Here is a 16,158-nt window from a genome sequence, read left to right as displayed (position 1 = left end):
TAAACATATCCGTTGAGACACCCGATATATCTCAATGTGCAAAAGCGATCAGTAGCTCGGAAGCTGCTACATGAAACGCTTGTTCATGAGAACGCCGCGACGGCACACGTTCGCAAATTCAAGATCGCCTATTCCTGGCACAAGAACACAAGGACTTGTAATAGTTGTCGTGCTGAACGTCAGATTGCATCAAGACATATACCCTAATCGAAAAGCTTTTCAGTCACTGGCTTGAGCGTGAAAGATAGTTACCATTTCTCCTGAGTTCTGCACCTTTGTTCGCAACAAAATGCGATGCACTAAGCAACGATAATATTTTTTTTCTTTTTCAGACACCCATAACGCTTCTCCACTGGATTTATTTGATGTACGTTCAACGCACGAGGAGTGCCGACGTAGCATTGCAGGATCGGTCCATTTCTTCTCGCAAGTCATAAGTGTGCCAGGAGTTCTCACTTTCTGTCAGTAATAAATATATATCCATTTTTTCTAAACACGATCCTTCTTTACACTAGCGCGATGTTCGCGTATTTTATTTATCAGTTTCTCAAAAGCTCATACCATGTAACTGACGATTACATGAGTTGTACTAGTTTTCAGCCGACTTTGTAGTGTGAAATGTTTTATTCAGCAACCCTCTCTTGTACTCAGACGCTGCATATATAGTAGATTTTTGTCGCTCTCAGTATCCATTGCGGTGAACACGTGTAGTGACTTTACATGTTATATTACATTGTGGGGGAAAGCGGTTGGGACAGGGCTGCGACTGAATACGAGTAAGCTGGCTACTTTACAGCGCACCAGCTGGGGGGGGGGGGGCGAGAGCAGGAAATTAGCCAAGAACGGGTGCCGCGCATCTGTCGCGAAGCGACAGAAACACTAGCAGAGAAGCCTGAATAGGGCCTTGCTTTGTGCCCTAAGCATTTTACTTCCACTAATACTACAGCTGCTGACAATTGTTGAATTAAAAGAAGAGCAAAACGATTCGCATATTGGTTCCAAATTTAGAAAATTTGCAATGCTCGCGTAACTTTGCCCTAGGCATTTCAACGAGTTTAATTACTTTACGACAAAGAAATACATCCAGCAGTGTTCCACTTTGGTTGGGGACTAAAAGTTTATGCATCCGTGGAAACGGCAACAGGCTCTCTTTTTTTTGCACGATTTTTATTCGAATTTTGCCTGCCCCCACGGTTAGAGGCTGGTCGAAGTGCACTTATTGGCTCATGAAACAGCTCTTAACAACGAAACGGGTGGAGAGATAATAGAGTTAGTCAGAGATCATAATGTAGATAACACAGCGTAAAGCAACCCAGAAAGCAGCGAAAACAACTTGCATGCGTGAAAACGTCCAGCAAAATTTGTTTCCGTCGCGACAGTCTTTCCCAGGACGAGCCAATCCAGCATGCTTTCAGCCACTGGCATCGCACTCGGCAAACCTAACTGAAGAGGGCATGCCACGAGCTCTAAAAATGCTTTGACTTGCTACGAAAATTAAGGTCGAATTGAGCCGCGAATAGAGAAGTGATAAGAACTGTGCTCTCTTGAAGTAGTGATTCGAAGACTGACATTTTAAAAAAAATCGTGTTGTTGTCAAGCTCACAGTATTATTGAGTTTACATACGCGCACGCGATTTCGCAACAATCTTGAATTAGTCACAAATTTTGGAAAGAAGGGATGGTGTAAAAGCGAGCCGAGCGGCGAATTACCATTATGTGTGCTGCATTAGTTTGTTGCAGAGAATGCAGTTCATCAAGTATGCCTGCTCAGCCGTGGAGGAATTCATAGTTGTTTCAAGACGATTGTCCTAAGTTCTTCATACATCATTATCTGTTTTTACATTACGCTTTTACCAGTTTGTGTAATACCAACAGCTTCCTAATTCCATCCAAATCTTGGCCAATCCCCCACAGCGGGTACAGGCCATCGACTAGGATATCCTATCCTATCCTTTCTATATAGCACTCTTTATTTGCGAAGGATTGATTCGAAATAGAAATGTTTAATTGCATGTGCTTGTATGGGCTTCTGGTTATTGAAAAGTACTTGGCGCCCCATAATTTATAATGCTAGATATTTTGATATCTCTACGTGAGTGTCAATCGAAGAAGAATTCGCTACGTGCACAGAGAATTGCTTAGTTTAGATGTTTAGTTGCCTAATTGATAAAGGTTCAAATAATAAAACGGAAATTATAAACTTTACGGCACACGCTGAAATTACAGAAGCGAAAGTGCATAATTACCACGTTGTAGGAATATTATGAAAGGTGTGTGAACGGCGCCTGTCCAAGCATGTCGGTTTTGCGCGCGCTTCAAGCACTTACCGTAAGATGGCGCGCTCGTATTGGGGCCATCTTAATACCTCGGGTAACAGAATATAAATATCTTGGTATATGAAGAAACGAAGACAATAGATATATGGAAACACAGGAAAAAACAATAACAGTGAAGGGGAAGAGAAATACAGCCACAATGAAGCAAAGAGCCCTATTGGGATACAATAAGTACGAGGTCCTCCGAGGTATGTGGAAAGGTGTAATAATTCCAGGACTTACTTTTAGAAATTTGCCTGTTCGATTTAAATCAGGGGTACAATCAGGACTCGACGGGAACCAGTCAGTGGGTCGCCTCGCATTGGGCGCTCACGGGAAGACTACAAATGAAGCTGTGCAGGGTGATATCGGCTGGAATAGTTTTGAAGTGAGGGAAGCTCACAGTAAAATTTAGTATGAAGAACGGCTGAGGAATATGGAAGAAAGTAAATGGGCTGGGAGAGTGTTCAGGTATCTGTACAGGAAAAATATTGATTCACAGTGGAGGAAAAGAACTAGGAAGCTTACCAGCAAATATGCGGCCTGTAAAACCAGTAAAATGCTTCTATAACGACCTGTACAGTGCTCAGAACAGCTCCGCTACCTTCATTCAAAGCAGTGTTATGATCGACCTAAGTTTTCCGAGAAGCCATCGACTGCCACATCTGGTGACGGGGCGATGCCCCACCAGCAACACGCAGCTGTCCCGGTTGATGTCAACGCCTCATCCTTCATTTCGCTTCAAGACAGCAACGTGGCCCTCCTGACCGTCACGAAGTGGCCAATTATCGATGAAAGGGTCCTCATCGAGAACTCCGACGGCTCCGACCAAGCGCCGACGGCAGAACCTGACGAAAGCCCTAATACTTCCACGGGCTCCCAAAGAAGACATCGACGACCACCAGACCACAAGCCGTAATTAAGGCCATCTTGGCCCCCACATCATGGACCGGCCAAGTGTGAGAAACGTTCAAGCGGGCGTCCCCATGTCGACATAATTCTCCTCTACCCCGAAAAAGCGTTACAGCTTTATTCCCTGAGCAGACACAAAGGCAAGGACGAAAAGAAGAAAATCCGAAGGGCAGAAGCTCGTTGACGGCCGAACTTGACTATCGCGAAGTGGCCAATTATCCATGAAAGGGTCCTCGTCGAGAACTGCCGGGGAAAAGCGTCGACGGCAGAATCTGACGAAAGCACTAATACTTCCACAGGCTACCCAGGAAGACATCGATCACCACAAGTCCGCAAGGGGTTATTTAAGGCCGTCCTGGCCCCCATGTTAACTAGAACCGCTCGAGACCCAGATAAGAGTCGCAACCATGTACCAATGAAGCGAATACAATCTTTCCTACTTTTTTTACTCATCACGATGTCCGGCTTCGTCATCGTTTCCTAATTCTTGCGGTAAAGGCCCACCTCACCCCGTCGAGATCGTATCAGTAGTTAAGAACAGTATACATAGGCTCGTCCTATAATTAGCGACGAAGTTAGAATGGCCAAGCTTGCAAGAAATGACCCGGGACAAAGCGGCAGAAGACGATGGAATATCAGTTGATTTTATCAAAGAGGAGGAAAAACATTATGCTGTTTTACGTGCCAAAACCACGATTTTATTGAGAGGCACGCCGCAATGGGAGGCTCCGGAATAATTTGGAGCACCTGCGATTCCCGCCACCCCGCTATGGCCGGGATTCAATCCCGCGATTTTGTGCTGAGCGGTCCGACACCATCGACACTAATTACAGAGATGACACTAAGGTGGGTACAGAGATGGAGGAGATATCAAGCTTCAAAAGCTTGCCGCCCTTTATGCACAATGCCTCACTACTTCAAGCGTACCAGAGAGCTTGAAGAATGTTAACGTTATACTAATAAATAAAAAGCTAGACGTTAAAGAATTGAATAATTTTGACCACCTGTGGTCAAAATGCTTTTCTGCGCAAAACGCAAACGCGCGGCCAGAAACAGAGCCAAGACAGAGCCGACAGCAGCGCGAAAGCGGAACTATACTGGCTTGCGGAAGGGAAAGCGCACGACGATAAGCTATAGTTCTTTATTTTATGACGCCAAGTTCGACGCTCAATGCAATGGACGACCCCGACAACGACACATTGGCTCACGAAGCTGGGCTCGACTTCAGCAATTTAAGCACTGACGAACGTGGCCCGCTGCTGAGGGCTCGCGCTGCCGGCGTCGTTTCGCACTACTACGACGGCAACTGTATGTCTGTACCCGAGCCCCGCGGCGCTGCGCACAAGGTCCTCCGAATGGTTTCCAAGCCCGGACTGCCCTTTCTGTGGTGATTATGCGGACTTCGAACATGTCCTGTGGGGCTGCGCCTCGGCCGGTCACCCTTTCACACAAGAGGAAATATTGAGGCTAATTAGAGCCCAGGATCAGACCTCTCAAATCTTGGCAGTCCAGAGGGCTCGCGAGAGGGCCGTCAGGTTTCACCTGATGGTCCCCGAGTGGGTCTAGCGAGGTGACGTTGAGTTTGCTTGCGTCTATAGTGGACCAAATAAAGTTGTTAAAGAAGGAAGGCCAGGGCGGTGGCGCTCCTACGCCGCGCGACAGAACTCCTTGGCGGCAGCTGCTTCGTTGACGCGGCCCAGTATGGCAACAGCAACAATTTCACGGTAGTGTCGATCAACCACAGGGGTTCGACCGTTAACGCCGCTTCGGTACGAAACACGTCGTCGCGTGCGGCCGAGCAAGTGGCCATTGCCTTGGCCCTCCTGGACAACAAACATGCTAATATCTTCAATGACTCCAGGGCCGCCATCCGTGCCTTCAGCGTTGGGGCTATGTGTAAGGAAGCCTGTCGCATCCTCGACGGCAAAAGCATCGCCACCCATACATTCACATGGTTCCCCGCTCACATGGGATCCATCATGGGATGCCCCACAAACCTCAACGAACTGGCCCACTCCAAAGCGCGAGGTCTCGCTTTCCGCGACCATGGAGAACTCCAACGCCAGCCCGCAGTGGTGGAGAACAGAGATCAACCGACCACATACAATGAAATTGCACAGCACTTTCATCTCGGCAGAAGAGACTTTCCCCTTCCACACAAGAAGTTAAATAGAGCGCAGACACTGACCCTCAGATTATTGAAAACAGACTCGTATCCCAGCCCGGCTTTATACCACAAGCTTTATCCCGACACCTATGCCACTAGTTCTTGCAGGCACTGCAATGACAACGCTAGCCTAGACCATATGCTCTGGCGTTGCCCCTCGTTACGAGGCACAGAAGAAATCATTCCCCTTCCACACAAGAAGTTAAATAGAGCGCAGACACTGACCCTCAGATTATTGAAAACAGACTCGTATCCCAGCCCGGCTTTATACCACAAGCTTTATCCCGACACCTATGCCACTAGTTCTTGCAGGCACTGCAATGACAACGCTAGCCTAGACCATATGCTCTGGCATTGCGCCTCGTTACGAGGCACAGAAGAAATCAATGTGGACAAGTGGCTCTCCGCTATCAAGAGCCCCGATGCCGGGGCGCAACTATGGGCTGTCCAGAGGGCCCACGATGCGGCGGTCGGCCATGGCCTGACTGTCCCAACGTGGGAGCGGCCCGCAGCGCGCTGAGTCGCGTACCTCAGGACCTTCATTAAAGTTTTGCATCCATCCATCCATCACTCACTCACTCACCACCTGCGGTTCTTAAACGCGCACCTAAAGCTAAGCACGCGGGAGTTTTCGCACTTTGCCCCCATCGAAAGGCGGCCGCCATGGCCGGGAGTCGATACCGCGACTTCGCGCTGAGCAGGCCAACACCACTGCCACTAAGCAGCCACGGTGGGCACAGAGATGGAGGAGATATAAAGCTTGAAAAGCTTGCCGCCCTTTATGCACAATTCCTTACTACTTCAAGCGTACCAGCGAGCTCGGACAATGTCGACATTATACTAATACATTAAAGGGAGACGTTAAAGAATTGAATAATTATAGGCCTATTAGCTTGCTTTCAGTGTAGTATAAATTATTCACCAAGATAGCCCTATAATCAGGGCAACACTTGACGTCAATCAACCAAGAGAACAGGCTGGCTTCGGGAAGGAATGTTTTATAATAGACCACATCCATGTCACCAATCAGTAATTGATAAATGCACCGAGTACAATCAACCTTTCTATATGACTTTCATAAGCTGAAAAAGCATTTGATTCAGTTCAGATACCAGCAGTCATAGATGCGTTGCGTTATCAAGGACTACTGGAGACATAGGTGAATGTATTGAGATATATCTACAAAGAATCCACAGCTACCTTGGTTCTCCAGAAGAAAAGTAGAAAGTTACTTATCAAGAAAGCGGTCAGGCAAGGAGACACAATCTCTCAAATGCTATTCACTGGATGCCCAGAAGTATTCAAGCTATTAGACTGGGAATATTTAGGAGTAAGGAACAACGGCGAATATCTGAGCAACGTTCTGTTTGCAAATGGTATTGTGCTTACGAATTACAACAAATGATTGATGAGCTTAACCGAGAAAGCTTAAGAGTGGAGTTGTAGATTAATACGCAAAAGACAACGGCAATATTCAATAGCCTGGCGAGGGAAAAAGTGTTCAGGATCGCTAGTCACCCTCTAGAGTGTGTGAAGGAGTATGTTTACCTAGGCCAATTACTCACAGGGGACCCTGATCGTGAAACAAAATTCACAGAAGAATAAAAATTGGTTGGAGTGCATACGGCAGACGTCGTCAGCTCCTGACTCGAAGATTATCCTTATGATTAAACAGGATGGTGCACAAACGGTGCATTACACCGGTGCTGACATATAGGGCAGAAACTTGGAGAGCTTGAGAACAAGTTAAAAGGACACTAAAGATTAATATTAGGTCAACGTTGACTATTGAAATACCATCCCTGAAACCTCGAAACGCTTGTTTCATGCGAAGAAGAGACTTATTTTAAAAGAAAATGCATTCTGAAGCGTCCGCGTATACCTCTAGCGCCGTTCAAGTCACCCGCCCTCCGATCGAGGAGTGGTGACGTCATGGTCTCATAGTGACGTTGCACCGTCGGTGAGTAAAACGGCACCGCAGACGGCGCTGCTGCTTTTCTGCGCAAAACGCAAACGCGCGGCCAGAAACAGAGCCAAGACAGAGCCGACAGCAGCGCGAAAGCGGAACTATGGTGGCTAGCGGAAGGGAAAGCGCAGGATGATAAGCTGGTTCTTTATTTTATGACGCCAACTTCGACGCTCATTGCAATGGACGACCCCGACAACGACACATTGGTTCAGGATGCTGGGCTCAACTTCAACGATTTAAGCACTGACGAACGTAACCTGCTGCTGAGGGCTCACGCTGCCGGCGTCGTTGCGCACTACTACGACGGCAACTGTATGTCATGGCTGTACATATTCGCACATATGTAGCTTTTCCGTCGTGAAAACAAAATGCCGCACTCAGCGCCCCGTCTTCGTCCTGCAATTCGTGCGCTTCGGAGAATGCAGGCAAGACCGACGGAACAGCGCTACGGGAAAGCATTGCTTTGAAAGGCACTCCCCATGACTTCAGTAAGTCGGCATTGAACTCGTAATCCTCTGGACGAAAGTGCAGCGAGCACACTATGCGATTTTTTTGGCTCTTTGCCAACGCGCTGTGCCAGAGGTACGGCTTTTAACCACTTCGAACGGAGAGGTTTACTCGTTGGCACACAGTGATAAGTAACGTTGTATTCGCCGCTGCAACTGGCCTTGGCCAAGTTCCGCGGACCGTTCGCGCATCCCACGATATCACATGGACATGGCATTCTCGCTGATAGTTCCAAATGCAAGTTTCGCGAGCCAGCAGAACCAGCGCAGCACGACGCGATAACGAAACAACTGAAACTACATAGCGCGCGCGGCGCAGAGTCGAGCGCGCAGAGTCGAGTGAAAACGAAAACTTTCGACCACCCATACTATTCGAAGGTAACGTAAAAATGCTACTTTTTTCTTAGAATCTAATAGAAGTAATCAAGTAGCATTTTCTTCCGTGTTATAACCTAACGAAATGATCTTTTTAATACGAGTAGTTGATTACTGGTGACATGAATTATGATGAGGAGTGCCTTTGTCATTGGGCTAGTACTGGAATGTCGCTGGGGGGTCTCAAATCGTGTCATGCATTTACCTCAATTTCTCGGTTACTAAAGCTCTGTTCGCGGTTATATTGACGCCTTAGACTTTCTAGAGCAATGCTTTATCACTAACTTGACTTCATAGTAACCTTTAGTGTCGCTTTAAGGACCGCGCAAAGAGCGATGGAACAAAGAATGCTAGGTATAGCGTTAAGAGACAGGAAGAGAGCGGTGTGGATCTGAGAGCAAACGGGGATAGCCGATATTCTAATGGACATTAAGAGAAAAAAAAAGAGCTTTGCATGCCATGTAATGCCTAGGGCAGGTAGCCGGTGGACCATTAGCGTTACAGAATTGGTGCTAAGGGAAGGGAATTGCAGTCGAGGACTGCATAAAACTAAGTGGGACGACGAAATATGAAATTTGCAGGAGCAAGTTCGAATCAGCTAGCGCAGGACATGACGAAGTAGAGATCGCTGGGAAAGGCCTTAGTCCTGCAGTGGACATAAAGGTAGACTCACGATGATGGTGATCTACACGGCAAAAAATTGAGACAGTAGCAGCCGATTTGCGACATCATCCTTAAATCTTGCCAAAAAGCATGCTGACACTCCAGTTAGCTTCATTTCGCGTTTTACGAAAGCAGTTTTGAAAACATTTACCGAAAACGCCAACATTTTCGGTGTGTACATGACAGAAAACTCGGCATTGGTAGCAGTTTCGTAAATTCGGCTGTGTGATTGTGACTCGTTAATACACGCTAAGCGAAATTGCACCCTTACGATGCTTTATCGTGTCGACAACTCACCCCTTTACACCCATAGAAAAGGGTGCTTAAGCTAACTAATACACCCATCTGAAAGGAAGATTTTTCTTTAAATTGCACCCCTTCCCACAATGTGTTTGCCAAAATGCACACTGCGTTTTATTTTTGCAGGATATATTTTAGTCTATTACTACGTTAGTCTTTCGAAAGTCCGCAAAAGTAATCCCGAAGTGCTTATTTATTTATTATTTATGTACAATACTGCTAGCCCTTAGTAGGGGCCGTGGCAGGGTAGGATTGACATCAATAAACATTAATATAGCAAAACAGTAAACGAATAAAGAAAACACCTGCATACGGGTTAGATGGTGCATTCCAGATCGACGGAAAATAAGCGTACTGGAAGACCCACATAACATCCGAGAAATACTCGGGACAGGCGTTAAAGAAAATCTTGAATAGAACGCTATACATGAATAGTAAACACAATTATGGCAGTACAAAGCATTAAAAACAAGAAGTGACACACAACAGATTTACCACATACTATTCAATAAATGCCCGAAATTGGTCCACGTCGTCCACTTCAACCAACTTACTATTAAGGTTGTTCCACTGAACTACCAAGCGAGGGAAATGGATTATGTAAAAGCATTGTTTTTTGTTTGAAAAGGAAGCAAAGTAAAATTATTTCTGCGTCTCGTAGCGTAAGCGAGAGAATGTGGGATGTATTCATGAGTGTTGCTTTTTAATTTGCTTGTAACGGCTTTAAACAAGCAACGCAAGCGCGCTATTTTATTTCTGTCTGATAATGCCCTCAAACATTCTCTTTCCCTTAATTCATTAATGGACGCAATTGCATATTGATTGAAGATGAGCCTGCGTGCTTTCTCTTTCACCCGTTCTAATATACTGATATTAACATAAGTAAATGGATTCCATATTATACTGCCATATTCAAGAAGAGGTAAAACAAGACATTTGTACGATAAAAGTTTAGCATCCTTAGAGGAATTGCAAGGACATCGCTTCAAATGATGTAATTTGGTCATGGCAATAACAGCAATGTACTTAATATGACAGTCTCAACGGAGATCGTGAGTTATGTAAAGACCTAGATATTTGAGTTCAGAAAGCCGAAGAAGTTGGTTACTAAAATTGGCTGAATAGTAAAAAATCAACGGGCGTGTCCTATTTGTAATGGTGAAAACAACACTTTTAGCGTAATTCACACACATCCGCCTTGTATCACACCACTTCAATAGGCAATTGAGGGCAACGTTCAGTTTAACTTGATTATCATGTAAATTTATAAGAGAATACAGTATACAGTCATCAGCATACAATCGGAGTTTTGCGTTACAACTATCAACAATGTCATTTATATAGAGCCGAAAAAGTAAGGGTCATATATGGAATCCTGGGGTACCCCTAATACAACCGGTAGAAATTTAAGTGATCAATTCTTTCAACATGTGGGCACAAACGAAAGTTTGTCAAACACGGCACGAAACAGCCCCTTTTTATCCAACCAGGTTTTGAGAGGAATGGATGCCGAAGGTAAATTAAAGAAAATGTTTTGATCCCTAGAGGAATTATCTGTTCTTCCTTTTGTGGGTGGGTGCCTTGGTCTTGTTCACCTTTTTGTTAGGCAGCTTGTCTCCCAGTTATTCTTCTTTCCTGATGTAAATCGTCCGTTTATATGAGAGATGTCCGATTCGATTGATCAATTGCCATCGAGAAATGATTGCGTCATCTGTCGGAGATTTACCAACGGCTCCCTGGTGCTTCTAGAAAGAAGTTATTGAAGGCTTTTGCTTTCTAGTGGCTCGATGTACTATGGATTATATTTTCACTGCCTCCCGCAAAGAAATTTCTGCTGCACTCATAGACACATTATTTCCTGTTCCCCATTATCGTGCGCCTTACTTGGACTGCTATTAGATAGATGTAGGTTAACGACTCCGTTGAATTCACCCCTCCAACGACATAAGTGCAGAGAATTATAAATCACATTTTGAGTGCAGTACCGCTACTAGCTGCTCGGATACGCTAACGCCACGCTCTACAGTTTCACGCTTCAGTTACCTATAAATCAGAGCCAAGGTGAAACAAATTGAAGCTAGCAGGAACATGTGAAAAACAGGAAGGAGAGCAGAAAAGTAAATGTCTGTTTCTATTTTATAACAGGGGGCGCCACCTCCACAATAAATGCTGTGTTCTTAGCCGCAGAAGATTGTTTCGAACGCATCTGCGAATGTTTATTCGTACCAATAGACTGCATGACACAGCACAAGGTTACTGCATATTATATTGCCCCAGTCCCTATTCTACACCAGAAAGAACATACGCCAGAATATTATGATTGGCTGACACGCTATGATTTGCTGACGATTGGCAGCTGATCTATGAAGCAACACCGAGCTGAAACAACCAAAACGACGACGAGGGTTGAAACTGAAAGGCAGGGTAGGAAATGAAAGGAAAAGGTAGATATTTCTACTTCGCCACCGTAAACGCCATGTATAGAAAGTAACAGGCTGGCATTCATAGCCTACTGTGACCATATGATTGTGATGTTATTGGGGCCGGATCACTCCAGTAAGAGGCAGATGCAGCGCGCAGCAACACAAACGCACATCCGACTTGTGTTGACGTACGTAACACAGATAACGGCACACACACGTGACAGTTCCCCAAATACCCCATAGATGACATGCAGCTATAGCTATGTATCGGTGACTTATGATTGGCCTACAGTTCAGGCGGAAGCGCGTGTCGCCGTGTCGGAGACCTCGTGGAACAGATGTCGGCCAGCGGAGTCGGACAGCAGTGTCGGCCTGGCGGGTTGGACGGCCGGGTCAGACAGCCGTGTAGGACCACCTTGCGTGGCTCAGGTGCCCGGCCGGAGTCAACGGATCGCGTCCACAGCTGGCGGGGTAGCCCTGTGGCCGCTCACCCGAACGCTCGATCGCCCCGGTTCAGGACCGCCAAACCTCCTGGACCAGTTGCCCAGTGGAAGAGCGGGGCGAGGTAACTTCTCAGCGGGTGACAGCGTTGACTCGGGTGTGGCGTAGTGACGCGGGCGGCGACAGCTCCTATGGGCCAGACGCCCAGCGAGGAAGCTCTTTGCCGTCGAACGCCGAACCTCGCGCACTGCTCACGCCACGGGGCCACAGGCCACACTCTCGCGCCACGTTTTTTGAGGCGCCACTACCGACGCTCGCAAATTGGTGTCGATGATGATGATGGTCCTCTTCGCCACCGCACGGCGCACTGTCTTCATATCTTTATGCTTCCACTCCCGCGTACCGTATATTATCACAATGATGTCCTTGAATAACGACTTGGCGCAAGCTGCTAGAAAAAACACACTTATAACTTTTTACTTGGTTGAAATGTTGAAGTGTCGAATGCCTTCAGATTCTGCGAGATATATGTTCTTCACAAAGCACCCACTTAGCCCACCGAAATGAATGAAACGGGGCACTAAGAGCGTCCTGCTGACGAATGCACTCATTGTCAAAAATTTCAGAGAAAATGTTGTAAAAAGAGTGTTTCGACACCCAATCCACTCACGTGGGTATAATTCTCCCTAGAGTTCACCCATCTTCAAATTTGCGACTACGCTATGAGCGCTAATGATAATTATTGTTAATAGGCTTGTAATTATTCTTAGCCACACATGTTTATTAACGATTTAAGCGTCAGTTCTCCAACTGAACATCTAGACCTTTTTTTGTGCGTGTTTTGTCTACCCATTCCAGTAGACCTCCCGAAGAGACTGCATAGTGCAATTTGCCAAATAGTGATAAAGAAAAGAAACTAGTGAAAATAATTTGCGAACGAGAGAGAGAGAGAACATACGGTATTGTGTAGAGAAGTACGGTGTGCAGTAGGAGCGATGCGCAACAAGCACATTTTAATCAATGCCTTAGCGCCGTCAGCAGCGAAAGAAAGCAAACATGAGACGGCAGTGAATTAACTGGCGATGAAAAAAGCCATGACATAATATGAGAGGATGTAATAGTAATCTAAAACGATGATAGTGTTATATTTAGTATAGTATTCTAACAAGTCCTTCATTGTTGCGCTACTCTGCCAGAAGAACCCACAGCACCGTCTTACTGCATAAATCTTGGTCAATTCTGCGCAGTAGGCCGCGAAATTTTATTTCTTTCTTACCAACCAACATACGTGGTCGAAACATAACGAACTCGCTCTCATTCAACCTTTCAGGAAAGGTGAAGGGGTTTATTTTTGGGCAATAAACTCGTTATATGAAAGGTTTTGAGGTATGAAGGAAAACTCCACCATCAATAAACTAAGGTGCATTCTGTGACGCCCTTGCGCTTCAATAGGAGCTAAGATTTTCCAATGAAATTCAGATGAACTTTCTAAAACAGCTTAAATACCAATTATGATTTGATTGAGGCTGTATGCCAAGATTATTATATTCACGGAGGGCTGGTAGTTGCTCGCTTGTTCCCAATACGAGGCAACATAGTTTCCACCTTGCAGGCCCCAGTATCCGCCATCACCGAGATACTGCAACTTATTTTCTAATCAGGAAAAACATAATTTCCACAAACTAACTACCAGTAACTACTCGGGGGAAATTTCTTTAATTCTATTAGTAAGCACAAGTAATTTCCCCTATGTCTTCCTTGGTGTCCTTGTTGGTTGGCTTCTCATGACATGATTAATAAAAATCGGGCCCCTCGGTTAACACCCTTTCTTCTCGTTCTTACATAACGAAGATCTCGAATGCGGCAACACTGATTCCTTCAGATAGCATGTGCGGGTATATTGATCAGTTGCCTTCACCGAGAAAGATCACGAACTCGTAATGCCTGCTGTAGAAAAAAGGATGTTCCCCATCCGCCGCCAAGGTTTGTGAGTGGTGGCGCTGGCTAACACTCCCAAGGTTAGTAGGTTAGTTCTAGTAGTAACACATAAATGCCCAAGAAAGTGGATGGTGTAACCGCACCGCGGTAGCTCAATTGGTTAGAGCATCGCACGCGTAATGCGAAGACGTGGGATCGGTCCCCACCTGCGGCAAGTTTTTTCACCACTTTCATTGCCGATAATTTATCAATTCTTTAAATCAATTAGTAGGTACAAGTAATTTCCCCTATGCTGTCCTTTGTGTCTTTGCTGGCTTCTCATGACATGATTAATAAAAATCTGGCCCGTCGGTTAACCCCCTTTCTTCTCGAACTTGGGGTAAAGGCACATACTTTAGCGCTGTACAATATTCTGAGTACCATGGCGTAAGTTGCAGTTGAATAGCAAATGTGATAAGCAGAACAGCGTATATTCATATGATAACGTACATCACCCGCGGCGGGCGCAGCTGGCATGTTGCCAAGTTCCTTTCTGCACCGGTGCTTTAGACACGTGGAGATATTGTATCTCATATTTGCACAGTACCCGTAAGAGTTGCTGTGGCAAGCGCTACTCCGATTATTTTAGCTATAATTTAATTTTGGCATGGAAGAACCAAAGTGAGAAAGCTTAACATTATCATTCAATATTGTCACGTAGTGGCTACAGGAAAGATAGCAGCAAAACTGGGAATGGCGAAACAAGCGTTTTATTGGGCGAGCCTCTGCCTCCAAAAACAGGCTACACTCGAAGACAACGATAGCGGCGAACACAGTCAGCAATCGTCGAAAATCTCACCGGCGAGTCAAGCGTGTCGGCTTTTATGCATGAGTCATCGAAGGTTCCAGAGTAATCATTGGTGCCCACATGTCCTCCAGAACGTACTACACAATGCGCGCCGCTCATAGAACCAGATTACACAAGCTTCGGTGACATCAGACAACAAATATAACCATCAATACCATTCGAGAAACTGCTGATACATGTAGGTGCGTCCTGCGCCAAACGATAATGTTTGACAATTGTAAGCCGGTGAAAAGCGGTCACGGATGAAAGATAAACAAGTACACGTGTCAATATCGAGGCACCTGTAGATATTCTCACTGCACATGACACTCAGTATTTAATTTCTCTTAAAGTGGATGTTTATTTGTCTGCTTGTTGATACGCCAATCGTTCGGTCGGTTGGTCGGTTTATATAGCACGGAACTGACACTTAAAGCAGCGCTCCAGAGGTAACTTATGTTCGGCGAAGTAAATATTAAATGACGACGTAATACTTCCACCTATAATGTCGACTCACAGCAATCTCTAAAGCACACAGAACTTCTAATCGCGTAATATATTCGATGGCTTCTTTGATTTTGATAAATTTATTATATTTGATCTAATATATTATTGAGCAGCTCGGTATTGCCCCCTGATGCTCTGGCTTATAGTGGAAAGCGTTTCATGAAAGAAGTAGTGACCGCGAGCGCACTTGTGTTCTCCGTAATTAAGTAATAAATGACGGCATAAAACCAGTGCATATAATGTCGGCCCATGGGCATCGAAAACAAACAGGCCTTTAAATAAAATAGCGTATGATGTCACTGAGCAAGATTACAAAGACAAAGATTACAAAGCCTATGATATTCAACGGTCTCCTTAAAGTTATTAAATTCCTTGCACTTGGCCTACTACACACTGATCTTAGCCAAAAGGCCGAGAAGCGATAATGGATTACTACATTCCTGGATCACTTTTATGTGCCACTGGACATGTACTAACTCTCCGCTTATTCTGTAGAATAGATATGGGTCACTGTTACAAAAGGGGCATAGAATTGAAAGTATATTTGCTTACACAGTAAAAAATAATTGTGATAAAAAGCGGAAACTCTTTATTTTTTTTAATTTGCAAGGTTTCTTTCAACTCATAATGGCAAAGCCTTTAGCGATCGTTCAAAAAGACAGGGACGTGACAGATACACTGGACAGCGCTCTCTGTCACGTCCGTGTCTTTTTGAATTGTCGCAAAAGGCTTTGCCATTATAAGTAAACCGTACCAACTAGCCCAAGAATCAGCCCTATTGAATTTCTTTCGACATAGAAAATAGATTTGTAGATT

At 45.3% G+C, this 16,158-nt stretch overlaps 1 protein-coding gene, 1 long non-coding RNA gene and 1 other non-coding gene across 6 annotated transcripts in view; 2 read left to right on the top strand and 1 right to left on the bottom strand.

The window, feature by feature from the left end:
• LOC142585933 (MFS-type transporter SLC18B1-like) overlaps positions 1 to 494 on the top strand; it is a 67,703-nt gene extending 67,209 nt beyond the window's left edge. For all 4 annotated transcript variants that reach the window (XM_075697054.1, XM_075697055.1, XM_075697052.1 and 1 more), the window contains one exon: positions 333 to 494. In XM_075697054.1, the coding sequence (XP_075553169.1) occupies positions 333 to 437 (105 nt within the window). In that variant the 3' untranslated portion in view covers positions 438 to 494. The remainder of the gene's footprint in view (positions 1 to 332) is intronic.
• The window catches only part of LOC142585934 (uncharacterized), a 50,288-nt gene that overhangs the window by 26,874 nt on the left and 7,256 nt on the right, over positions 1 to 16,158 (bottom strand). The window lies entirely within an intron of this gene.
• TRNAT-CGU (transfer RNA threonine (anticodon CGU)) lies at positions 14,151 to 14,223 on the top strand. The gene has a single exon. It is a non-coding gene; the product is annotated as a tRNA-Thr (tRNA).

This window comes from Dermacentor variabilis, chromosome 6, assembly GCF_050947875.1.
Source record: "Dermacentor variabilis isolate Ectoservices chromosome 6, ASM5094787v1, whole genome shotgun sequence".
NCBI lineage: Eukaryota > Metazoa > Arthropoda > Arachnida > Ixodida > Ixodidae > Dermacentor > Dermacentor variabilis.
Note: the sequence above shows the minus strand (reverse complement) of the source record. Positions and strands in the feature narration are given on the sequence as shown.